The 27,214-nt window shown below is 41.7% G+C and overlaps 1 protein-coding gene across 2 annotated transcripts in view; it reads right to left on the bottom strand.

The window, feature by feature from the left end:
• Nucleotides 1-752: 752 nt before the first annotated feature.
• Nucleotides 753-27,214, bottom strand: part of aff4 (AF4/FMR2 family member 4) — a 65,991-nt gene continuing 39,529 nt past the window's right edge. For both annotated transcript variants that reach the window (XM_031898809.1, XM_002935271.5), the window contains 17 exons: nucleotides 23,543-23,629; nucleotides 22,782-22,818; nucleotides 20,564-20,612; nucleotides 19,570-19,624; nucleotides 19,045-19,082; nucleotides 18,478-18,637; nucleotides 17,408-18,316; nucleotides 16,394-16,476; nucleotides 10,303-10,537; nucleotides 7,249-7,337; nucleotides 6,726-6,789; nucleotides 5,801-5,937; nucleotides 4,963-5,034; nucleotides 4,291-4,384; nucleotides 3,263-3,306; nucleotides 2,529-2,749; nucleotides 753-2,272 (listed from right to left, as the gene is read on the bottom strand). In XM_031898809.1, coding sequence (XP_031754669.1) covers nucleotides 2,145-2,272; nucleotides 2,529-2,749; nucleotides 3,263-3,306; nucleotides 4,291-4,384; nucleotides 4,963-5,034; nucleotides 5,801-5,937; nucleotides 6,726-6,789; nucleotides 7,249-7,337; nucleotides 10,303-10,537; nucleotides 16,394-16,476; nucleotides 17,408-18,316; nucleotides 18,478-18,637; nucleotides 19,045-19,082; nucleotides 19,570-19,624; nucleotides 20,564-20,612; nucleotides 22,782-22,818; nucleotides 23,543-23,629 — 2,502 coding nt within the window. In that variant the 3' untranslated portion in view covers nucleotides 753-2,144. The remainder of the gene's footprint in view (nucleotides 2,273-2,528; nucleotides 2,750-3,262; nucleotides 3,307-4,290; nucleotides 4,385-4,962; nucleotides 5,035-5,800; nucleotides 5,938-6,725; nucleotides 6,790-7,248; nucleotides 7,338-10,302; nucleotides 10,538-16,393; nucleotides 16,477-17,407; nucleotides 18,317-18,477; nucleotides 18,638-19,044; nucleotides 19,083-19,569; nucleotides 19,625-20,563; nucleotides 20,613-22,781; nucleotides 22,819-23,542; nucleotides 23,630-27,214) is intronic.

Here is a 27,214-nt window from a genome sequence, read left to right as displayed (position 1 = left end):
TTAAAACACAGTCTCATGTCATTTTAAATATATATATATTTTAATAAAAATGAGATAGACGATGAGATAGACGATAGATTAATCAATCATAGACATGATTCTGTGAACATCTTAAAACCCAGCCTCTTATATAAGGTATACAACTGTGAGAAACATTACTGGATTACTATCCAAGTGATTTTAATCCTTCCCTTCTTACAAAAACCCAGACGTAATATCAAACACATCCGTGTACACCAAATCCCCATAAACGTAGTGAATTTGATAATTTAAGATCATCCTTATCCCTTATCTCCATGGCTCCATACACTGTATTAACAGACACCATAAAACTAGAATTTGATAAAATATTAAACTAAGCCTGATATTATATATATTTTTTAGCATAATAAATGGCTTATCACAATGGTGCACTTTCAGGGGAAAGTATCACTGGAAGTGTTGTATCCAGGGTGAGGAAATAGGGCAACGAAGGAGCCAACTGGAATACTGCAGTGAAATTTAACAGCCATTGGACAAATCAATTAGCACAGTAAATAAAGAAGCAGCACTGGTAGAATACTATTTAGGGTGCTTGGGAGATTCACTTCCTTCCAGAAAGATGTGTTTTCTTCCCCCCTCTATAATGTGAAATGATATGGCCTCTTCATGCTTCAGTGATACTTTCTCTATAAGTGCTATAGAGCTTTGCCGTGCAGTGGCTAGGTTTGTATGTAATAATACTTCTGCATGGAATCTTCAGGAACAAACAATGCAGATAACAAAGTAAGGTTCCAAACATCCCAAGTATTTCATAATTACCACACATCTCTGATTCCAAACCAGCATACTTAGAAGCCGGTAAATTCTCTCCTACCCTTATGCACAATACTACTTTCTAGAAAACAGAATGTGCTGTCACCCGCAAACTGGCTCTATTTCTACAGCACTGGATCTGATATTCTCTTGCTTAGAAATCTTCTCTCTCTGTGAGACAACAACACTATAATCTATGTTTCCTTCTAATCATGTTAATATGGAGGCCATAAATAACATTTCTGCAGTCTAGAAGTAGTTTAAAAACAAAAAAAAAAAAAAAAACACATTTAAAGACATACCCTGTTCAACCCAAACATGTTTAGCATTTCATGCAAACTATGTATTCTAATGATTGTTAAATAGTGTTTCTTTTTTTTTTCTTTTAAATGTTCACGTGGTCTGAATTGCCCTGAATACCCTCGTCATAACACTTATATAGTTTCCATTTTATATAATTTGTATAATAACCTCTGTCATAGGATTTATTTAATATGTAGAAGAATACTTAATGGTTGTTCTGATTTTCTACTGAAAGAATTAAAGAATGCTGTTGTCCTGTGACAACACAGACTTTGAATGTTAGGTATACCAATGTTACCTACTGCTATGGGTTAAAAAGCACTGAGCTTTATACTCTAAGACGATAAAACTGAACAACAGAACGACCATAAACTATTAAAACAAGAAATGCATAAGTTGCTTCATAAAAGTACTTGGAAGTTTAAATCATTAGGAAACACCTTTAACAAAAAAAAAAAAAAAAAATTTAAAACGTAACCCCTTTCCCCCCTTGGGATGAGAGAAGTTACTGCTTACACATTAAGGTTGTGCAATCCTATGACTTGCATCAGCAATGGGAAAATGTACCGCCAGTCAGTGCATCGTTCGTTGCAGATCGAGATGCACCCAAGTACACCCCCCTGCATTGCTTAAGGTAATAATGAGTTCATTAAAATCTGCTTTGCGCTTCATAAAATAAATACGTTTTTAAAGATTTCTCATGCTTGATATCAGGAAAAGAATCCTTCTCTAGAGTGATGGAGAAAAATCATCTTCCATAATGCTGATGTGAAAATTCATTTTAAATAATCGTTTTAAATTAAAAAAATAAGAAAAAAAAAAGTGAAGATCGATGATGTCTTTTTGCAACACGTTTAAGGTTTCATTAAAAATAAAACAAAAAAGTGGATATGACCGAAATAAAGATGTTCCGGGCTCAGTGCCCTCGGTGATAGCCGGATTGGAGGGTTATGGCAGTCTTCTTCCTTCCTTCCCAACAGAACACAGTGTTGTGGAAAATATAAGAGGCAGCAAGAGAATGTTATGGTTCCAATTTATTCACCTTCCTAATGTTTCAATTTGGCATCCAGGCGTAACCAGTGCAGGCCTTGACGTGTGTAACGTACCAGTTCTGTCATAGTGCTTGAGTTAAAGATGAGAGGGCCCATTACTTTATCTAGCTCTGTAAAAAAATCTGCAAAAAAGAAATACACTGATTGGTTAGCTTTATTTATGGGAATAACTAAAAATAAGAGAACCCATTAACATGGATGTGTACTGGAAAACAGACAGGGTATGACACTTATTTAGCATTTCAGTGCACTAAGCAAAATCCCTTCAAATAATGATTAGCTAAATTTCCTCCTGGTTAGTGTGCCCTAGGAACAAGACTGGTGTACTCACCTACAAGCACTGAAAAAACATATATGAGAAACTAGAAAACATCTTACCATTTTGCTCTTTGCAGAGTTGTTCAGCTTGGTCCCAGATTTCGGTTGCATACAGAAAATTGGATGTAACTTGGACATAACTGGCTGCCATCTGGTGTATTCTCTGCGGGATAGTCACTGAAGACGTACTGCCTGAGGAACTGGACACACTGGAGGAGTAGTTGTTAGAATTTCCAGGAGACAGCTTTGGAGACACTGGGGAAGGCATACTCACAGATTTGCTGAGAAAATTATTAGAAAAAAAAACAATGAATACCCACCACTAAGCAGAGTATATATCTGCCCAAAAAGCAAAAGACAACCCTTTCCAATAATGACAATTTTGCAACTAGGTCCTCTACATAGCAGGGACTTATGTGTTTTCTTTTGTGTTTACAAAATAATTTTAAATAAAAAATTATTTATGCTGTGAAGCTGAACCCCTTAATGTGCTTCCTCCTAGAAAAGCTGTCATTATCCATGGCAATGTAGAGATACATGAATATAAATTACAGGAAGTTGTGGAGGTCTGATTCACACCAACATTTCTGCATACTAGAATTCCTTTCCGCTTAATCACAGCTTAACCTGCATTGGTAAACCTTTTAACACAAGGCATAAATAAAGACACAGTATGGTTGGTTTACAAAGGACAGCTTTTGTATGGCATTTCCCTGTCTAAGTGAATGTGAAAGCTACCAACCCCCCAGCACCCTTAGAATGAGCGCAGCTTTTTACAGATCTCCATCACTTACCTTCCCATTCCAGGAGATGGCGCTTGAGAATTACTATAGGAATTCTAGAAATAAAATAAACGCAGGATAAAGTGACATTTCAAAGAAACAGAAAAGGTAGATTTGTTCTGTTAAAATGATACGCCGCACAAAATCCTTCCTATTTCTGGCAAACAAATATGCAATTCATATGGACAAAACACCCAATGCCTAATAATACATTAATACTAAGTACTCTTAATATATATCTGTCATTTTGTGGTGTCACTATCATTTTAAACAAAGTATGGAATATTTTACAGCAACAAGGCCCCCGGAAACATCGCTAGAGGTGCAGATTTACTCTTTAAAAATCAGAAATTCAGGTTTGAAAGTTACCAGGTGACTTTTCATTGACACTTACTGCCGCTGCTGCCAAACTCATGTTACTTTTAAATCACTGAACAGATTTTTTTTTCTGCTTTAAAAACAATTTGATGCAAACTATGGTTCGGATTTAGTCTGGTATTTGGCTGAATTTTTGAGACTTGAGAGTAAGCAGTTCTGTTTGTGAGATTTCATATGCCATAGTATACACTGCATTTAAATGCTGCATTGCTCTTAGGAAGAACTGTGGCCACCAAAATGCCATGTCAAAGATGTTAAAGATCATGGGCACTTATGTATATTACTTCACCGCAGTACTGTAATCTTTTATACCTTTTATTTGTTACCATTCTTTCTTTTGTTTTTTTTTATGTATGTTATTTAAAAACAATAAAACATTACCTATTAAAAAAAAAAAAATAAAAAAGATCATGAGCACTGCTCCTCCTGAGGCAGACTCTAGGGTTGTATATGACAGGCATCTCTAAAAAGCATGATTCAGTGATTTACCAGTTAAAGTGGTGGTTTACCTTTAAGTTAACTTTTAGTATGTTATAGAATGGTCAATTCTGGTCTTTACTATTTATTTGTTAAAGTTTTTGAATTATTTGCCTTCTTCCAACTCTTTGCAGTTTATAAATGGGGGTCACTGACCCCTGAGCCAAAAAAACAGTAGAACTTACCTTTAGATGCTCAGTTAATGTCTTGGAATACTTCAGTGCACTCTCTTTCTTCAGTTTAAACAGTCTGAGGTACAAAAGAGACTGACAGCGAAGACTATAATGGAAAAAGAATAATAACATGTTAAACTGTAAAAAAATACTATTTTTTTGAAAACTCAGATTTAGGGATGCACCAAAACCACTTTTTTGGGTTCGGCCAAACCCCCAAACTCACTCCGACGGATTCAGCCGAATCCAAATTATGAAATGCTAATTAGGAAACGGAAGGGTTAAAAATTACAGCGCGAGATGCAAATTCAGTTCGGCCGGGACTGTGAATTTGGCCTAAACCGAATCCTTCAAAAAAAAAAAAAAAAAAAAGGCTGGATTCGTCCCGACTCCTCGGTGCAGATTCAGATTATTATATAGAGTAGAGTGGGAAAATTATCAAAATGCTAATCGTGCTCAGCCAGACGGAAACCAGAGTTCAAAGAACGCAGTTAAGTATATGCCCATGGTACAATAAGCAAATGACGCTGGAAATAACATACTGCAAGATATGTATATCTTAATGCAATAAAAGAATTGTTAAAAAAAAAAAAAAAAAAAGTATATGCCCATGGCACAGAAAAAAAATCTGTTAACAGGACCACTTATATCCCCCTCTCATCTACACAACAAATCAGTGCTTACCAGAGAACACCAAGTCTTTTATCAGCTGCAGTTGCATCTGGTGCAGCAGAGCTCTTTAATTTCATGGTATACCTGTAAAAGTAAATCCAGTGTGTCAATCAAGCAGATTTTCCAATGGCATGCTGGTACTTCATAATTATTAGAAACATTAAAAAACTACAACGAGTTAGGAGACTGAATAAATTCTGCATCAAACATCACAAATGGAATGTCCAGTAATAAAGGGATTCTGGCGAGAGGTGCTTAGTTATGCTGAGTCGGCACTGGCATTTCCCAATATATTGTCACCTAGTCTATGCTTATTAGGTATACTGGACACCCTCTACAATTGAGACCTCCAGCCAAATTGTGCTACTTACAATTGCTATACTATGCCAAAAAGGCATTGTTATTACACTGGAAATCCACAGGACCACCCTCGCTGAACTTCTGGAAAAAGCTCATTAATGACTCCTTACCAAAACAGAAGCTAGTGTATCAAGCCCGCGGATGCCCGGACAAATTTGAGGCCATATGGGGGGCATGGCTCCTGGCAAACGCACCACCTTAGCCGACTTTGAACACCCAGCAGAAAAGACACAAGGTCTCCTTCTTGGCTTTATACAAATGTAAACCTTAGATTTTACACCCCACCCCCAGCTCATTTCCCCATTTCTTCTTCTTCTCCTCCTGACTCTTCTTGATCTTCTTTCTTCTCTTCTTATTTTCATTAAAGGGATTGTTCCCTTATGTTGTTTAAATTTAAAAATGCAAAATAAAATCTTTAAAAAACAAACAAACAAAAAAAACCCATCACAAATGGAAGTAAAATAATAAAAAACAAACACACAGTACGTACTTAATCAATTCCACAGTTTCTGAATACATGGGAAATGGAGATTTGGACTCTTGCACACTCTTTTCTAATGCATTCCCACACTCGATGAAAGAGACCACAGCATCAAGGTAATAGACTGCTTTTTCAAACCGGTCAGACTGGAGAAAACAAAATGCATTAAATGCCTTGGAAAAATTATCCACAACACATCTTGAATCACAGTAAACAATGAATACAAATATATTATAGAACTATAGATATTAGAGGGGTCCACAATAATGTTTATATTGATCCTTTGTATTGTATTTAAAACACCCCTTTTTAAAGTTTCTATCTCTCCTTACAAGATGTCTCTTATTCTGGCAGAGTATGTCTTTTATTAAAGGACAAGACTATTCCTTATGATGGCCATACACGCACCAATTATATCGTACAAAACCCTGGTTGGTACGATATTCGGTGGGTGTATGGTGGATCGACGAGACAACCGTTATCGCAAAGGTTGTCTTGTCGATCAGCCGGGTTAAAAGATTTTGATTGGGCGCCATTGAAGGAATCAGCAGGTGGAGGTAGAATTCCTATTGTTTCTACCTCCACATCTGACGATTCAGCCATGAATGTCAGTGGGGAAAACCAACACTCTTTCCTGCGACCATCAGAATTGCTATGTGTATGGTCACCTTTAATCTCATGACACACACTTTTCCAATCTGCCCAATTCTCTCAAAACCCTGCTGTCTATTCACAGTCACTTCCTATGTACCAAATATGTTCTTAATGCAGACACTGCTGCTGGAAATATATGGGGGTACAGCAAGTCTAAGCTGAAGTAAGCACTAAGGCACATCTGCAGATAAAGAATATTCACAGCAGACAATACGATACATCATCCGCCTGAAAACAAATGGAATATTTGCTTCTGTATAAAAAATAAATAAAATCCTACCAAAGCATCTGCGTTGTGCTTTAGTTTCTTTGCTTCTTGCAGGTAATGATCAGCAGAATGGATTCTGAAAAAACATTTACAATAAAGAATCATTTGTAAAAGAGAACACTTTAAAAATTGGTTTATACACAAATAACACAGTTCTAACAGGGACCAATCAACAGGGCAAAATATGGACTCTCAGGTCTATAAGAGACTTCAAAGCTTAAAAATCATCCTGTCTTTATATTTATGTTTTACATACCCAGAACAGGCAGGATTACTTCACACATGTCAACCTGACCTATGGCTTACAACAGTCAAGACTGTTACACTTCTCCGTGTTATATCTGAGCACAAAGGGAGCTGCATAGAACAGGCCCTTTTATAAGGCAGGTACCATATTTTACGTTCATCAGGAGTCGACCAAGCATGCATTTCTAATTTTAAAAATATTCTTCTATTTCAGTAATCCCTCACCATCCCTGTTAATTATCAAATTAAAGATTAACCCTTAAAAAGAACGTTTAAGTGCAAATCTTACCTGTCCTCGAAAACCAGTTTTGCCCGTTGGGATTTGTTATCTATAGGTGGTATGAATGCAACAGCTGCTGTACTGTTTGCAGATTTCTCCTAAGGTGAAATAAACATAAGGATTTACATAAAGCATTCAAGGTAAACTTACCACTGTACAGTCACTTCATTAAACCTTAATCTCATTAGGAGAAAGTATGTGACACAAACAAAATTCATTATGGTAAAATGTGGATCACATAAACCCAGGGCCTGCTCCATGGAAGCTTTTTGGATTAAGAAATATCTCCAAATATAAATTACATTTATCTACCCATAAAAAGTCAAGGAAATCACTTGACATTTATTTGCAGTGTACATTTTTTTAGCACCCACAATAGTGGCCCTGAGGCATTTTAGTTTTCCTCCGGAAATATTGAAGGGTTACCATTCCAGGTCACCAGATATCTATACATTTAGAGAGTTACAGTGCCCTCCAACATGCTTGGGACAAAGACATGTTTTGTTTTTTATTTACCCTTCTGTAACATTTTAAACCAATTCAGATGTAATTAAAGTGCACATTCCATTTTGTATGCATTTCAGTTTCACCATGCAGAAATTACAACACATTTTATACTGCACAGCAGAGGGGTTAATAAAGGAAAAATGTGTCTTTGTCAGAAAATTATGGAGGGCACTGTACATGTGGGTAAATGGAAAAGCACAACTCAGTTATACAAAGGGATGACCTAAAGTACCATATGTGGGGTTTTTATAAAAACAATAGACTAAAGGTGGCCATACAAGCGCAGATTTAAGCTGCCAATTCAGGTCCCTCAGACTGATTTGGCAGCTTATCTGCTCGTGTATAGGGCCCTCCGACAGGCCTCCCTGACCAATATCTTGCCAAATATCAACCAGATGTCAATCGGACAGGCTTGATTTTCCAGTCAGATAGAGCAGTGTTTTTCAACCTTTTTTGGGCAAAGGCACACTTGTTTCATGAAAAAAATCACAAGGCACACCACCATTAGAAAATGTTAAAAAATTTAACTCTGTGCCCAGCAGCAGTGCCCCCCTAGTACATTGGTGCCCAGCAGCAGTGCCCCCTAGTACATTGGTGCCAAGAGCAGTGCCCCCCTAGTACATTGGTGCCCAGCAGCAGTGCCCCCCTAGTACATTGGTGCCAAGAGCAGTGCCCCCCTAGTACATTGGTGCCCTGCCTACGGCACACCAGGCAACATGAACAGTGGTTGAAAAACGCTGAGATAGAGGACCGCATTGGCTCAGTAATGCGGTCCTCGCTCCAACTTTTCGTATCCCCTTTATTGTAATGTGACTGTTTGGCCCTATTAACACAATTTCACCCACCCAAGGAGGGCATATTGGGGAAAGATTAGCTTGTTTGCCTTACTTTGCCAAAGAGCAAATCTTACAGTGTATGGTCACCTTAAGTTACTGGGCACAGAACCTTATAATGCAAAAGTTTATTTAATATAGGCAGCATCAGTAAATACTATTAGAAATACCTTTATTATGAGAAGGATTTAAAAGTAATAATAAATGGCCCAAAATAGCCTTTTCATTTTGTTTAAGAGCTTTAGTTTGTTTCCCTGATGGAATTATGAAAATAAGAGTTTTCATGTCTGTACCATGAGAGCCTTGTGCTATAGAAATAAAGGGGCAATACTGGTAAGCAGTTCAGGGTCAGATGAGCTGTGCTGCATTTGAATAGCCTTGCACATGCAGCATGCAAGGGGCTAATACACAACATTATTACCCAAGCATATTCTGTAAAGACAGTCTGCAATCTAACATCATAAGACAACAATCTCCAGATGAGTTTAATGATAGAATAAGAACAAATCAACTCCTGACATTGATGGATGTAAAGTCATCTTAACCAAGCCATAAAAATACTATCAAAGCACTATGTGTGGGATGCAGTTTTTCTGTTTGTTTTTTTTTAAACTCTGACACTAGGACCCACACTGCATATGTCTGGGGTTCCCAGCTGTTGTTGGTACCTGCAGGCTCTGTGATCCCCACAGATTTCTAAGTGACATACTCAAACTACACATTATTTGTTTAAAGGATTGTTTTGTTGGCTAGCTTAAAGTGCCACTATAACTTTTTAAAGAGCTTGCTTTAGAACAGGGGTCTCAAACTCGCGGCCCTCGGTACAATATTTTGTGGCCCGCACCAACGCCTTCTCAAAAGCAATGAATGGATCACGATTTTCATTGCGATTCAAGGGATAATGCAAGGCACAGCGGGCGGGAGCTGCTGATTGCGGAAATGACGTTATGCCATCATAACAGTTATTATGGGAAGACGTTCTGTGTGCACAATTAGCTGCTAAGGAGCTAATTGTGCACACAGAACGTCTTCCCATAATAACTGTTATGATGGCATAACGTCATTTCCGCAATCAGCAGCTCCCGCCTGCCGTGCCTTGCATTATCCCTTGAAAGCCAATTTTTTGTGAAATCCCTTATGCGGCCCAGCCTCATCCTGACTTTGCCTCCTGCGGCCCCCAGGTAAATTGAGTTTGAGCCCCCTGCTTTAGAATGATCAGCTTTGCTTACTCTACCTTCCGTAATAGAGTAAATGCCTCAGTCATAACCTTCCTCCCATAGCAGTCCAACAGCGTTAAAGAAGCAAGGAGAAACCATAGCCTGACATCATTTGGTGGTTTGGTGACTGAGTGACCAGTTAAATAAACAGTAACACCAAAAAAAATTAAAATGTATCAAAGCAATTAAAAAATAATGTACTGTTGCCCCTCACTGGTAAAAGTAAAACTTGTGCTTTTGCATCAGAAACCCTACTAAAGTTTATATAAACAAAGCTGCTGCGGGGCTAGTTATTCAAATTGAAATAAGGCCACAGTTACATAGCAGCTGTAAACCACTATTGTATTCTACAGATTTTATTTATTATATAACAAGTGCATATTCTCATTTTTTCAGCTTGAATGGCTTCCTCCTTGGCTACACAGCAGTTTATTTATATAACTACAGTAGTCTAGTGGCAGATATCTCTCTCACAGTGTGGATAGTGGGGAAAAAAGTTCATGTACCTTGGGCTCCTTTGCACTGCTTGTACTCTTGCCTTCAGTCTTCCTTTGTTTGGCTGAAGAGCTACTTTTACTGCTGCTCTCCTTGATGCTGCCACTGCTGCCAGATTTTAACGATGATGACTGACTAACCGTCCTTTTCCGAGGTATGTGGTCAGTCTTTGAATCTTTCTGTTGCACAGGCTGAGCAGGAGAGGGAAGTGGATCTTTTTCCTTTACTGGATTCTGCTTGGAGGACCTGTTAAAATGAAGTAAATACATTTCTTAAAACCCATTTAAATGATCATCATCAATAAGGAGATTTATACTTACCGTTACATCCTTTTCTCTTAGTCCTATAGGGGACATAGGCACCATGGGGTTAAATCCCCTCCCATCAGGAGGCAGGACACTGTATAATTTTGGTTTCTCTCCCCTATATAACCTCTTCCCCCACCCAGGTACCTCAGTTATGTAACAAGACCGAGCAAACAGTGCTCTTAACTTAATAACTATAAGCTATAACACAGCTGAGTGAGAAGGTATGCATGATGCCTAAGTTTCCAGGGAGGGTGGCCTGTGTCCCCTATAGGACTAAGAGAAAAGGATGTAACGGTAAGTATAAATCTCCTTTTCTCTTGCGTCCTGGGGGACACAGGCACCATGGGGACATACCAAAGCCGTCACCACTGGGAGGGAGGAAACTGAACTAGAATTTATTGCAGTCTAGCTTTGAACTACCGACTGCAGAACTTTACGCCCGAAGGCTGCCTCGGCCGAGGCAAAGGTATCGAATCGATAGAATTTTGCAAAGGTGTGCGCGGAAGACCAGGTTGCCGCTTTGCACAGCTGCTCCGCAGAAGCCCGGTTCCTGCATGCCCAGGATGCCCCTAGTGCTCTGGTGGAATGTGCTTTTATCCCGAAGGGGGGTGTTTTTCCCAGGGATATGTACACCCGGCGAACGGTTTCCCTGATCCAGCGAGCAATTGTGGCTTTAGAAGCTGAACAGCCCTTACGGCTGCCCGACGGAATCACAAAGAGATTCCTGGTTTTGCGGAAGTGAGCTGTCCTGTCTACATAGACTTTCATTGATCTAACTACATCTAGTTTGTGTAGTTTGGCTTCTTTGGGATTTTTGGGCGAGCTACAGAAGGAAGGGAGAACTATCTCCTCGTTTAGGTGAAAGGGTGATACCACTTTCGGCAGGAAGGAAGGAACTGTGCGCAGGACTGCTTTTTCCTCGTGGAAAATTAAGTGAGGAGAGTCGCACAACAGTGCACTTAGTTCCGAAACGCGTCTTGCTGAAGAAATGGCCGTGAGGAATACTACTTTCCAGGTAAGCCAGGGGAGCTCAATGGTGTGGATAGGTTCAAAGGGGGCCTCCAAGAGTGCCGACAAGACGAGATTGAGGTCCCAGGGTGGCACCGGGGGTCTCCAGGCCGGTGCCAGGTGAGCTACTCCCTGTAAGAATGTTCTTACGTCTCCTAGCCTTGCCAGTTTCTTCTGTAGTAAGATGGACAAGGCTGATACCTGGACTTTAAGGGACCCTAGGCTCAAGCCCTTGTCCAGGCCGTCTTGCAGGAATTGGAGGATCAGAGGAACGTTTGCACTCTGATAAACTACTTGCTTTTGTGCGCACCAGTGGATGAAGAGGTTCCAGATTCTATGGTATACCTTGGAGGATACCGCCTTCCTGGCCCTAATCATAGTCTGAGCCACTCCTGTCGAAAACCCTTTCCGGGTCAGAATAGCGGTCTCAAATGCCACGCCATCAAATGGAACATTTGAGGGTTGTGGTGGAGGATTGGGCCTTGGTGAAGCAAGTCTGCCCGAACGGGAAGTGCCATGGGCGGATCGATGGAGAGATTTACCAGGTCTGTGAACCACGACCTCCGTGGCCAATTTGGAGCGATTATGATGAACGTGCCGCTCTCCTTCCTCATCCTCTTGATGAGGCGTGGTAGCATGGCAAGGGGGGGAAAGGCGTAGGCCAGCGGGACCCCCCACGGTGCAGTCAGGGCATCCACCCCTGCTGCTAGATGGTCCCTGGTCTTGGAGATGAATAGTGGAACCTTTTTGTTGTGGCGAGACGCCATTAAGTCTAAGTCTGGTGTGCCCCATTGTTTCGCTATAATGTCGAAAACCTCGGAATTCAGCTCCCATTCCGTCGGGTCTAGTCTGTAGCGACTGAGATAGTCCGCTTCCCAGTTCAGAAGGCCGGGAATGTGGACTGCGGAGATCTGTGGGACGTTGTTCTCTGCCCAGCGAAGGATCTTGCTGATTTCGCCTGCTGCCGCCACACTCTTGGTTCCCCCTTGGCGATTGAGGTACGCCACGGCTGTGGCGTTGTCGGACTGGATTCTGATGGCTAGTCCTGTCAGTCGGGTTTCCCAGTGGGTCAGGGCTTTGAAAATGGCTCTGATCTCTAATATGTTTATCGGCAGTCTGGATTCCGCTGTTGTCCATAGGCCTTGTGCCGAAAGATTCTGGAAGGTGGCTCCCCAGCCCGACAGACTGGCATCGGTTGTGATGATTTGCCAGTCCGGGTCCGCAAAGGGTCTTCCTTGTGTTAGGTGAGGTAGGGTCAGCCACCAATTCAGAGAGTCGATCGTCTGAGTCGGTAGGGAGATCCTCTGGTTGAGAAGGTGATGTCGTCGCCATTCTGAGATAATGGTCCTTTGAAGGGGCCTCAGATGGAATTGTGCAAATGGGACCGCTTCTGTGGAAGCGACCATGACCCCCAAAACCTTCATGCAAAACCTGAGGGATGGTTTGGGGATAGATCTGAGTTGTCGGACCAGCAAGTGTGTCTTGTGGACCTTTTCCTCTGGTAGGAGAATTCTCCCTAGGTGGGTGTCGAGGAGAAGCCCGAGGAACTGAATTCGTTGTGATGGGAAAAGGCATGACTTGGTCATGTTGATCGTCCAGCCGAAGCTCTGAAGGACCCGGATGGACAGGTCCAGGTCCTCTTGTGCCTGGTGCAGTGAGGGCGCCTTGATCAAGAGGTCGTCCAAGTATGGAGTGATATACACCCCACGGACTCGGAGAAAGGCTGCCATGGTGGCCATTATTTTCGTGAAGATACGTGGGGCCGATGATAGGCCGAAGGGGAGGGCCGCAAACTGGTAGTGGTGATTGTGGTAAGCAAATCGCAGGAACCTTTGGTGAAGAGGATGGATTGGGACATGAAGGTATGCGTCCTTCATGTCCAGGGATGTCAGGAACTCCCGGGGTTCTAGTGCCCGGATTACCGATCTCAGTGATTCCATCTTGAATCGTCGGTAGTACACCCATTTGTTGAGAAGTTTGAGGTCCAAGATAGGACGGTATGAGCCGTCTTTCTTGGGGACCACGAAGAGGTTCGAGTAGAACCCTTGGAACCTTTGAGGTGGAGGAACCGGAGTTATTACTCCGGCCTGTGCCAGTTCCTGTACGATGGATAAGAAGGCGGTTTGTTTTTGGGGTTCTATGGGAACCCGAGACATGAAGAACCTCTGTGGAGGTGTTCTGTGGAATTCTATCCTGTAACCGGAAGATATTGTGTCTATGACCCAGGGATCGTCTATGAGTTCGGCCCAGGTGGTGGCGAAGTGTTTGAGACGTCCCCCGACCTGAATGTCTGGCCAAGTGTCGTGTGGCCAGTCATGCTGAGGAGCTCTTCTCGTTAGAGTTCTTGGTAAATGTCTTGCGAGACTGCCAGGTTGTTCTGCCTCTGGAGGTGGGCCCACCTCTGGCAGAAGAGGAGGATCTGGATGGAGGTGATCCTTTGGAGAAACGCGTACCTTGGCCTCGAAAAAAGCGCTGTCTCTTGTAAGATGTAGTAGAGGGTCTGCTCTTGGGTTTTTGCTGGGGCAACAGTGTACTTTTGCCCCCCGTTGCTTGTGAGATCATTTTTTCTAGTTCTTCACCGAAAAGGCGGGAACCTTTGAAGGGAAGAGAGGCAAGTGACTTTTTTGAGCTAAGGTCAGCCGACCATAGTCGAAGCCACAGGGAGCGGCGTGCGGCTACTGAGAGAGCAGATGTGCGGGCCAGCAGCTTCAGGGCGTCCAGTGAAGCCTCACTGAGGAAGGAACTCGCCTCTTGGATGTGTAGTGCGACGGACTCAACGTCCTCGATGGCGGTTTCGTTCTGTAGACCGGTGAGGATGGCGTCGGACCACACTTCCAGAGCCCGACTTACCCATGCCATGGCAAGAATGGGTCTAAAGGCTGTACCTGCAGAGGTACAGATAGCTTTAAGGAAGCCTTTCAGTTTCTTGTCGGTGGCGTCCTTAAAAGCAGATGCGTCTGGAACGGGTAAGGCGGTGGCTTTTGACAAACGCGATACCGGAGCATCCACTAGAGGTGGGGTGCTCCATTTTCCCAGATCCTCCTTTGGAAAGGGATAAAGTTTTGAGAATTTTCGGGTGACTTGGAACTTGTGTTCCGGGAGGTTCCATTCCTCCTGGATGATGGCTTGGAGTTGTTCATGGGCTGGGAAATTTATTTCGTGTGAGGCCGTTCTGCGGAATAGACCCTTAGAGGTCTTAGCCCAATTGTCAGCATCCTCAATGTTAAGGGCCTGAAGGACTGCCACAATCAGGTAATTTGGTGACCTGGCAGAGTCCTGGGCGGTTGAGGCAGAGTCGCCCTCTGATGCGGAGTGGGATAATTCCCCTTCGCTGAGCCCTTCCTGGTCCGAGTGGGACTCAGGTGAGGAGGGTGCAGTAGAGTCATTAGGTAATGGGCACTTGCGTTTAGTTGTGCTCTTAACTACATTAGGTGATGCTAGTTTGTCTAGGATTTTATCCAGAGATGATGCTAATAGTGGGATTCCCTGCAGATTAGCTAGGGAATTAGATAGTGAAACTGCCCAGGCTGGAGCCTCAGGGGCTTCTGTAGCCACATTGCCCGATGTTGCCGATAGTGCTGCCTGTACATTCTCCCCCTGGTCTGTTAATTGTGGCGTGGGTTGCTCTGCATCTGTGGTAGCAGTGGTGCAAGCTTTACAAACTGGGTCTTTTTGTGCCACCTTAAACTTTTCCTTGCATTGGGTACATGCAAAGAAAGTTACTTTGGACGCCTGTTTTCCCCCTCTGAGGAATAGTGCATCCCCTGACCCCTCAGCCATGTTGGCTTAGCGACCCTTTTACCGTATCTGCCTGGTAGAGGGAAGAGGAGAGATGGAGGGCGAGAGACCTGTGGCGTTCTGTCTGCGTTGGGAACAGGACTGCCGTGTAGCGTAGCTGCGAGCGCACGCTCTGTCGGATGCCGGAAGGGGAGGAGCCGAATGAGGGCGCGAATGTGGGGAGGTCACGTGAGCCGCGAGCACTTCCGGCGGTGCAGCCGGAAGTCTCGTTGCGGCTATTGAGGGTGCGGAAGGCGCGTACCATCCATTTACCCGCCGGGCTCACTCTGCCTCACTCTCTCGCCGGCTGCGCCATAGCAGGCGCGCCGTGTGAGAGTGTAGGGGTGGTTGCCGGAGGATACCCTGACCCTCCGCTTGCCAGATGTAGGTATGGGGGAGAGGTTGGGATCTCCCGTGTGTGAGGAGGGGCTGTAAACCCCTGTTCACTCTCACTACCTGTGATCGGTGCGGAGGGTTAGAGGAGACTAGAGGGGACCTCATGCTCCTCTGTATTCCCGGGTTTGTGCCGTGGGCCCCCGTTGTAGGGAGGGCCGTCGGGTACATTGCCTTTTCTAGGCAGCAGGCTCAAGGAGCCGTCCAGCGTATGGGCTGACACAGCGAGTGCAGCCTAGGCTGCCTCAGGTACCACCCCGGGTGTTAGGGCTAAGCCCTGAACCGTAGCAATCTTTTCAAGTTGTGTCTCCTAGAGACTCTTCTGTCCAACCTCCTGTTTGCGAGGACACTAAAAAAACTGAGGTACCTGGGTGGGGGAAGAGGTTATATAGGGGAGAGAAACCAAAATTATACAGTGTCCTGCCTCCTGATGGGAGGGGATTTAACCCCATGGTGCCTGTGTCCCCCAGGACGCAAGAGAAATATAATTATTTACTTTCATAAATTCTTTGTGTGCATGTGGACATATATACCTCTGTTAGAGAATCAGCAGGCACACATGCAAAGCTCTAGTTACAGCATAATATACAATCAGTCAATTAAATAGAATGCTTACTCTTTGTTAGATGATTTGTGACTTGATGCCTTTTCTTCTAGTTTTGGTTTCTTGCTATCATTACCTCTAGATTCATCATCATTCTGCAGATAAAGACAAATAGGAAAATATGACTATCACTAGGTAAGGCTGGCTTTATAAAACACAAGATAATAAAAGACAATAAAAGTTTGCTGACATGCTTTCATGTTTACTATCACTGCTCAGCATGTCTGTAGGTGCTTGGCAAGTCTGGGTTCTTGTTATGAAATATTTCCTATTAGTTGCTAGAACCAGCAGTAGGGCAGTTTATTGGGAAACTGCAGTTAGAAACTACAAGGAGTATGTCATGCTTCCCTGTCCATGAAGACAGAAACATGCTGCTTATAAATGGGCGTGTACCAAACATACATTGGAAGTTGCAAATAAGAGCAGACCTGCCATAGCAGCACAGACCATTATGAACATATGCTGAAAGAAACTCCTCCTTCTTTAACTGCTTGAAAGCTAACCCTTTAAAGCCAAGTAACCATGTGATCATTAGATCTGCATTTTGAGAGATAAATGTATTGCCTCCTGAGGTGTATATGATAAAGGCGACAACCTCTATGTGATTGTGAACCTTGAAAAAAGCTGAAATCACACAGGCTTTGTTTTTCTGTGTATTTTATCCTATTACAAACTATATTTGTTTAAGTTAGATATTAAAGAAAAAAATGGCATTAGAGGGTAAAAACTCCAATGTCTGTATCCAGGTGCTCGACTTTTTAAAGGTCAAACCATCAACACTAATCAGAATCACTAAAGGGAAACAACACTAATTTATTTTTGGCAAACACACTCTACGTTTCGAGGGATCCGCCCCTTTGTCAATAAGATACTTGAAGTAGTGCCATTGTTTTTTCATGCATTACTTCACACCAGTCTTGCTTTCACGTGATGAGGTCTCTTTCTATAAATTAACAATATAGCCCCTAAAAGGACAAAATCCACACAGATTATATGGAATCTGCTAACCAAAGTCCAATTACCAACCTTGTGTTTCCGCTTTCCCTTTGTGGAACTTTTATCAGTCTGTTTCTGGCTTTCTTTTGTGTGCTTTTCTGGAGCACTTTTTTCAACCTTGGGCTGCTCTACTTCTTTATAGGGTCTCCCTGGTATCCGGGACAACAAGCTCAAGTCAATCTTAACAATGAGTGGGTACCTTTCCTCTGGCTCACTGAGGGGTGAAAGAGGTTCCTTCTCTTCCATAGGAGAGAACAAACGCTGACGGAAAAAACTATCCTCCTCCTCAACGGAGGGTTTTGCAGGGGGAGTCCTATTGCTTTCAGAATATTTGGGGGTTTGGGATGAAGGCGGTAGGCTCTCATTTTCATCAGAGTCTGAAGATGAGGTATCTGTTTCAACAAACTCTCTAGATTTTTGAGATGGTTTACTTGGCTTGTATTTTTTCCTCTCCGTTGCAGGCCTAGGAGAGGACTTTGGCTCCTTCTTAATGTTGGGCTTACGGGAGCCTTTTGTGGCTGCTTTATGTCTGTTAGGAGGCAGATTGGTGGTTATTTCTGTAGTTGTAACACTTTCTATTTTAAGCCCTCCCCGAGGTGCCTCAACAGCAGATTTTTCAGTTTTCTTTGGCTGTTTTTTGCCAATTGTTTTTCGTTGCGTTGTGCTCTCACTTTGAGCTGGAGACTTTTGCCTTCCACGACTATTTTCAGAGCCCTTTTGTGCAGCCTTTGAGTCCCTGCCTGGCGTAGAAGTGTTTGACTCTTTTGGCCCACTTGGTTCTGCATAGCCTGTTCCTGCGCCTTGCTCCTGGCTATCCTTTTTGTAGCCTTGAGAAGAAGGGATATTGCTTTCTACCGAAGAAGCAGGAGACACTTTGTGTGGATTCCCTTTATTCAACCAGTTATCCAGCTGCCACTTATTTGATGGAGGTGGTTCAGGCTTATAAAAAAGAAAAAAAGAAAAAGGTGAAAATGTGCTGCACACAGAAGGTTAGACAATAGACATATATAGTTAGCATACTTCCAAAAAGTTTAAAAAAGTTTTAAAACCAATAGGTGACTACAAGACGTATTCTAAGAAAAAACAAAGCTCCAGCTCACCTCAGGGGAGGCACTACGTGATGGTTCATTTGCTTCACTATCGCTAGAACTGCTCTCACTCTCCGAGTCTGATCCTGAGCTACTTTCAGAGCCACTATGGCTGCTTGAGTCATCCCTGGAGTTCTCTGCACCTTCACTGTTGTTCTGCGAGGGTTCAGAACTGAGGAAACAGTAAATGCGACAATATAGATGATTAAATGACATGAACGCCAGTGAGAATGCTCAAGGGACTAAATGTTAAACCTTACATGCATTACATCTAGACCACAGAAAAGGGAAGGCAACAAAACAAAACTCTCTAATGAAATTACATTTTTTAACTGTTAATGAGTAATCAGCTTTTAGTACAAGGTACACAGTGACCAACTGCAGCAGGGAAACTATTTAATAGTTAAAATGTGCTGCTTTTGGTCTTTTCACCATATATATCATTCTAGTAAGATTATTAAACACAATTTACAAAATTATTAAACACTTAAATATTAGTAATCAGTCACTGCATACAGTTATCAGCTGCATAAAGTAAATAAATATTTTATTTGTGTAACTGGCAAACTTCCATCATACCTTCCTGGTGTATTTGTTGGCATTGTTTTATCACACTCCTGTGAAAAAAAGAAAAGCCTCAGTAAATATACTAAAAAAACAAGTGCAAATATTTTACTCTCAAGCACACATCTGCAGATTTCAGGCATTAGCTAGGTATATTTAATTAGCCTCTGAACTGTCACATCTATGGACGTCTGTTCCATGCATCCATCCTCTATTTAAAGTTTAACCAGTTTTGTACTGGGCTAACAAGATCTGCTCACCCTAAGTGTGACGGCACGTGCTTTTGTCAGTGTTTTGTCAGCCCTACTCGATTCCCTCCAGGGTGGGTGACAAAATTGCAGAAAACACTTTTGCACTGATTCGTATCAGTGTTAATCACTTGTTGTAAAGTATTTAAATTGTGTAAGCACTGGGAAATTGCCTTTTTTTAACCTCCAACAAAATATAGCTTGTGTCATCACCCAAATGGTGCAGGCATGCCCCTATCTGTACTTGGGTCCTCACAATAACACTAACAGACATGGCTTATATGTCTTTTACCTGATCTCCATCACTGTCTTCACTGCTGCTGAGTTTCAGGTCCTCTTTAAGGGAGCTGCAAGAAACAAAAGTAAGCTGAAACAAACCATTGAATCAGAAATTTCAGATCACACAAATAAATCTACATAAATAAAATGCAGCAATACCGGTAAAATGGGATTCATGCAAAGCAAAAATCATTTGGCAAAACAATAGTACATTTTACTATGGTCCTCATTAGGGCATGTAAACACAGACATTTGCACTGGTTGTCAACCCCAAAAACAAGTTTTTGCCTAATAAAAGAAAACATAATTCTAAGAAAATGGTTATTAAAACAAATTCTGTGCTTTAAAGGTTATTTGTAAATGTAATTGCTACTGCAAGCAGCATTTTCTGAACTCCTGTTTTTTCTTTTTAAACAATGCTGCAAATGCCAATCTTTTCCTGCAAGACAGGTCTGTCAATCTGCTGGCTTATGTAACATTGGTTCAAGAACAAGGGCCACCAGGGCACAGAATAGAAAAGGACAAACACTGGGTTGACCAGTCCTTAAAGCTTTTTTTTTTTAGCGCCTGCCATTTAAATTTGTTTCTGTTTCTTTGGACAGTTTTGGGGGTAATGTAATCATAAATGTAAACTGCAGGAGCAGATAACTTAAGTGGCGATACAAAGCCAACTTCTGGTTCGGTCCATCATTACAGATGTTTGGGGAGGGTTCATATTTCCCGTTATCGGGAGAAGATTCACCAAGCGAGTTGATTCTACCATGTATGGCCACCTTTACTTCACCTACTGGCCTGTTGGCCAAGTTATTAACCCGGCTAAATTGTCTCACCAACTAGACTGTCAAACAAGGACACCTATACATGTTTACCCAAATTTAGACTGTAGCTATCTGAACAGTAATGCCTGGGCCAATCTAGATACAGAAAAAAACAGCCTACAGTACATACAGACAAAAACAAAAAAGCATTGGTCTTTCCCATGATCTGGACATCTCTAATTTACTTACGATTTTGTTGGATGACCATTAGTGGTTTTAGTTGATGGGTTGTATCTCTCTGCAAATATGAAACAGGTTTAATGTTAAACAATAAGAAGAAAATAGGGAAAAGAAAAAAAAAACAGACACAAGGGCACTAAAGCCTTTAATGAACCTTGTACATTCTCTTGATAAATTAGAGGAAAACATACAAAAACAACTGCTAATTAGAACAAGAGGTAAAGGAGGCACTGCCTAAAAGAGCTTACAGTTTGAAATCTGTTATATGGGTATATAGTCATTTTATAAAGAATAACAATAACTGTATTGCAGCTTTATGCAGAAACTTCATACAACTAAAGCTGCCCATCCTAGCATACAAAGTCTCAGGCAAACCAGACACATCTACTGTAGCATTCTGCTGTTCTCATGTACAGACCAGCTGCCTAGAGGGAGGGGCTAGCACAAAAGGCAAAGGATCTAAAAGGTAAGGAGGTTAGTTGTTGTATACAGGAAAATATTTGCTCACACAAATAAAACCCTTTGCCAGGGACTTCTCCCCTCCTTGCACTTACAGTGGTGTGAAAAACTATTTGTCCCCCTCCTGATTTCTTATTCTTTTGCATGTTTGTCACACAAAATGTTTCTGATCATCAAACACATTTAACTATTAGTCAAAGATAACACAAGTAAACACAAAATGCAGTTTTTAAATGAGGGTTTTTATTATTTAGGGAGAAAAAAAATCCAAACCTACATGGCCCTGTGTGAAAAAGTAATTGCCCCCTGAACCTAATAACTGGTTGGGCCACCCTTAGCAGCAATAACTGCAATCAAGCGTTTGCGATAACTTGCAACGAGTCTTTTACAGCGCTCTGGAGGAATTTTGGCCCACTCATCTTTGCAGAATTGTTGTAATTCAGCTTTATTTGAGGGTTTTCTAGCATGAACCGCCTTTTTAAGGTCATGCCACAACGTCTCAATAGGATTCAGGTCAGGACTTTGACTAGGTCACTCCAAAGTCTTCATTTTGTTTTTCTTCAGCCATTCAGAGGTGGATTTGCTGGTGTGTTTTGGGTCATTGTCCTGCTGCAGCACCCAAGATCGCTTCAGCTTGAGTTGACGAACAGATGGCCGGACATTCTCCTTCAGGATTTTTTGGTAGACAGTAGAATTCATGGTTCCATCTATCACAGCAAAGCAAGCCTTCCAGGTCCTGAAGCAGCAAAACAACCCCAGATCATCACACTACCACCACCATATTTTACTGTTGGTATGATGTTCTTTTTCTGAAATGCTGTGTTACTTTTACGCCAGATGTAACGGGACACGCACCTTCCAAAAAGTTCAACTTTTGTCTCGTCGGTCCACAAGGTACTTTCCCAAAAGTCTTGGCAATCATTGAGATGTTTTTTAGCAAAATTGAGACGAGCCTTAATGTTCTTTTTGCTTAAAAGTGGTTTGCGCCTTGGAAATCTGCCATGCAGGCCGTTTTTGCCCAGTCTCTTTCTTATGGTGGAGTCGTGAACACTGACCTTAATTGAGGCAAGTGAGGTCTTTTGTGGCCTCTCGGATGAGTTGTCTCTGCGCTCTTGGGGTAATTTTGGTCGGCCGGCCACTCCTGGGAAGGTTCACCACTGTTCCATGTTTTTGCCATTTGTGGATAATGGCTCTCACTGTGGTTCGCTGGAGTCCCAAAGCTTTAGAAATGGCTTTATAACCTTTACCAGACTGATAGATCTCAATTACTTTTGTTCTCATTTGTTCCTCAATTTCTTTGGATCTTGGCATGATGTCTAGCTTTTGAGGTGCTTTTGGTCTACTTCTCTGTGTCAGGTAGCTCCCATTTAAGTGATTTCTTGATTGAAACAGGTGTGGCAGTAATCAGGCCTGGGGGTGACTACAGAAATTGAACTCAGGGGTGATAAACCACAGTTAAGTTATTTTTTAACAAGGGGGGCAATCACTTTTTCACACAGGGCCATGTAGATTTGGAGTTATTTTTCTCCCTTAATAACGTAAACCTTCATTTAAAAACTGCATTTTGTATTCAATTATGTTATCTTTGACTAATAGTTAACGGTTTTTGATGAGCAGAAACATTTAAGTGTGACAAACATGCAAAAGAATAAGAAATCAGGAAGGGGGCAAATAGCTTTTCACACCACTGTACATGTAAGGGACAGTTACCTTTAAAGCAAAGCACACATACACACGTGTCTTGGAACACTAGACTCTGAATACTCACTTTGCTCACAGCTGGGAAATGAAGACTGCTGTGTATCCTAAGGGATGACAAAGAAGTGCAATTTTAATAAAATATGCATGTCTGGAGCCCCCCCAAAAAATGCACACAATTCTTAAAAAATGTTTTAAGTAAAAAGTGGGCTTATGAAGCTGAGCTTTGGCTTAAGGGTAACTTAAAGAATAAGTCATCTGAGCAATGGTCCTAATAACGCTTCATACATGCACCCTTTAAAAACTAGATGCTTATTTGTTTGTTGAAACCAGTGAAAATGATCCATTAATTTCTTAATCTCCAAATAAATAATGGCATTTTAGCTTTTATTACATGCATTAGATATAACACCAGAGTAGAATCTGCCACATCACTTGCATTTACTGAACAAACTGCATACTGCATTTAACAAATAAAAAAAACAAAACAAAAAAAAAAACTCTTAGATAGAGGCCCTAAATACTGCTCTGAAGGGCTCAGGAAGCATAAGAAAACCAATACTGAAACTGTGCCTCCCATATTTAATTATAAAGCTTTTTTGCTGGGTGCATTACCCTGACATTTTTTTCCTTAAAAGACACACACTACATCATTACAGAAAGAAGGTAAGTACATCTGATAAACAACAGCTAAGAGGGAAGCAAAGAGAAATAAGTTCCAATCCCCATAAAGAAAGGTGCAAACAAAGGCTACTACTTGTCTTTGATCTTTATTAAAGAAAATTATATTTTGTTATTAGAGAACACATAAAAAAAAACTAAACTACAAACCTTTGTTGGGAAAGGGAATTTTGAAGGCTCAGTTTTGCATGGGGTGTGAATAGCAGTCAGTGGGGGAGGCCATGAGTGGGTCATCTCCTGCAAAACAGATAAGGAAAATGTCAAGGCACACACTGCATTAAATCATACATATCTTTAAAAAACAAGAATTTCCTGTCAATAATATAATGGCTATGGCACCAGGGGTTGCCTGAGAGGTAGATCAGTGAGCTGCCCACACACATGAAGATGCACTTGTTTCACAAGGCCACCAAATAAGCAGATCCTTGTCCGATATGCCCACCTTGTCCTGGGCAATTTCACCCTGATCCACTGATCCTTCACAGGCCGATAATTGGACTGCATTAATGAGCTGATACGGTCCTCACCCTGATGGGATTTTTAAATCTCTCGGATAGATTTCTACTGGCTAGCTTTAAATGTAGAATATGACTATGACTTCAAATAATTTCTCTTCCTTATGTACCAAGGAGTAAATCATGCTCCATTGCACACTTTGTTTATTGTTTCAAAGCACCTTATAACTAACCTCATTTATAAAAGCAGGGTAACAAGCTTACCCCAGTCTGACGCTTTCCCTAGAGTGAGTGCCACATAATGATCTATATACAGGCTGAACCTATTCACAAACTTAGTTGATCAAATACTGAAAAGGTGTGAATAGAAGGTCAGGTGGCAAGCAACATATACCCTACCACGTCTAGGCCCCGTGCAAACATGACTTCTGTATCCTTGTATCATAGTTTGTTATTTTACTGCAGGAGCTGGCAATGTGCATGAGAAGTATGTACTATAGTGTGCTGAGAGGGTGTGTATGCAAGATGTGTGTGGCAACGTCAACGCGTGGTGTCCTAATGCAATATTCAGGGGTGTGTAAAAAATATAATACAGGCTATTTTATTTCTCCTGTTCTGCCAGATTTTGTTTTCCCTTGGGCATTCTCTGTTCTGCCTGTGGTACCCACTGCTGTCTCCTGTTTGCCCACTGTTGCCCAGCACATCCTTTGTAAACTGTTACCACTGCTCTGCCCCAACTCTTGATAAACAAACAGTCGCTTATCTCCAACAATGTACTATGCTTTGGGCTGTTTGAAAACCCTTTAATCTTATACAGGTGCAAAATTAAACACTTTCACTAACCCAAAATTACCCAGTAATTTATATTCATTATGCTAACTGCACTAGACCAGTAAATGGTAGCCACTGAATTAATAAACCTGGCAGAGGCTTTGCACTGGGCTCTTTTTTTTTATACATGGGTGCAACTAAAAATTGTACAGTCAAGTACCAGTAACGCAACAGACATCACTTAGCATCACCTGTTCAAGTTCAACCCTTCCAAGTGAACCCAACAACACAAACCTATTCTGACCATTCACATACATAAACCTATTCTATACACTCACATACATAAACAATATATACCAACATCAATACTAACTGTAGATTTTAGTATCACAATAGCCTTGGATACTATGCTTGTTCAAGAACTCATCCAGGCCCCTCTTAAAGGCATTAACAGAATCTGCCATTACAACATCACTAGAAAGGTTATTCCCCAACCTCACTGCCCTCACCATGAAAAACCATCAACGTTGCTTCAAATGGAAGTTCCGTCCCTCTAATCTAATCTAAAGGGGGGGGCCCTCTGGTGCACTGATCGTTTTTATGGGAAAAAAAGAACATCCCCTATCTGCCTATAATCCTCTCTAATGTACTTGTACAGAGTAAAGTCCCCTCGCAAACGCCTTTTTTCCCCAGAGAAAACAACCCCAACCTCGACAGTCTAACCTCATAGCTTAAATCTTCCATCCCCTTTACCAGTTTAGTTGCAGTCTCTGCACTCTCTCCAGCTCTTTAATATCCTTCTTAAAGGAGAAGGAAAGCCCAAGTCACTTGGGGGTGCCAAAATATTAGGCACCCCCAAGTGACTTTAATCGCTTACCTTGTACCCCGGGCTGGTGCCCCTGTTAAGAGAGAACAGCACCAGCCCGGTGTAGCAGCGAGCGCTTTCTTCTTCCGCATTGGCGCGCTTGCGCTTTAGAGTGAAAAGTCGAACTTTAACAACACAGTCAGGTTTTCATTCTAATGCGCACGTGCTGGCCCAGGGATTTTGCCGGCAGAAGAAACGCGGAAGAAGGAAGCGCTTGCTACAGGTACCCCAGGCTGGTGCAGTTTTCTCCTAACAGGGGCAGCCCGGGGTACAAGGTACGCGATTAAAGTCACTTGGGGGTGCCTGACATTTTGGCACCCCCAAGTGACTTTGCCTTTCCTTCTCCTTTAACAACTGGAGCCCAAGACTGCACCGCATACTCAAGGTGAGGACTTCTCTTGAGTCAATGCCCTTTTTTATACAAGCCAGCACTTTATTTGCTTTAGTAGCCACAGAATGACACTGCCTGGAATTAGACAACTTGTTATCTACAAAAATCCCCAGATCCTTCTCAATTAAGGATCCCCCCAACACACTGCTGTTTAGTTTATAACTCACATTTATATTATTTATACCAAAATGCATAACTTTGCACTTTTCAACATTGAACCTCATTTTCCAGTTTGCTGCCCAGTTTTCAAATTTTGTCAAATAGCTCCGCAAAGTGTCAGCATCATGCATGGAACTTATAGTTTTGCACAATTTAGTATCATCAGCAAAAAGTGAAAAAGGTACTTTCCCCTCAAGGGCATTAATAAACAAGTTAAAAATCGAATGACCAAAGACTGACCCTTGCGGTACTCCACTAATAAGTCATTTAGGAGTTCCATGACCATACAAAGGTACAAGACAGAGTAGCTTTTATACAGCTTTTGGAACTCCAAGGTAACTTCCAACAGAAATGACATCACTAAGCAATATAATAATCAATGACATCACTCTGTTTTAAAGGGATAGTGTCATGATTTTTATGCTATACGTATTTCTAAATTACACTGTTTACATAGCAAATAATTCACTCTACCATTTACAATTTTATTCTTGAACCAACAAATGTATTTTATTTCTTATCTGTAATGTTGGTGTGTAGGCGCAATCTTAGTGCATTGTGCCTGAGTCTGAGCTTTCAGAAGCTACACATTAGAACTGCTTTTAGATAAACTATTGTTTCTCCTACACCCATGTAACATAATGAGTCCCAAGCCAGTCTTGGATTTCTTACTATTGAGTGCTATTCTGATATCTACCCGGAGCTGATATCTTGCTACCTTCCCATTGTTCTGCTGATCGGCTGCTGGAGGAAGGGGGGGAGGGGGGGGGGATATCACTCCAACTTGCAACGCAGCAGTAAAGTGTGACTGAAGTTTATCAGAGCACAGGTCACATGACTGTGGCACCATGGGAAATGAAGAATATGGCTAGCCCCATGTGAAATTTCAAAATTAAGTATAAAAAAAAAAAAATCTGTGTTTTTGAAAATGGATTTATTTGCAGGATTCGGCTGGAGAAGCTCTATTAACTGATTGGTTCTGAAAATAAACATGACAGTACTCCTTTAAGCTCAGTTTATAAGGATATAATTTACAAGATATTCATAGCTCTCATGTATTATATAAGGATAATGTTACAGGGGATTCTTTGCTGCATCCATGAAAAAAAGCTTCCAGCATGGGCACGAAATTGCTTAAAATATGGCTTTTCATTGTGATCAGTCCAAACAATCAAAGGTAG

Source organism: Xenopus tropicalis, chromosome 3, assembly GCF_000004195.4.
Source record: "Xenopus tropicalis strain Nigerian chromosome 3, UCB_Xtro_10.0, whole genome shotgun sequence".
Taxonomy (NCBI): domain Eukaryota; kingdom Metazoa; phylum Chordata; class Amphibia; order Anura; family Pipidae; genus Xenopus; species Xenopus tropicalis.
The sequence above is the reverse complement of the archived record's forward strand: the minus strand, read 5'-3'. Positions and strand labels throughout refer to the sequence as shown.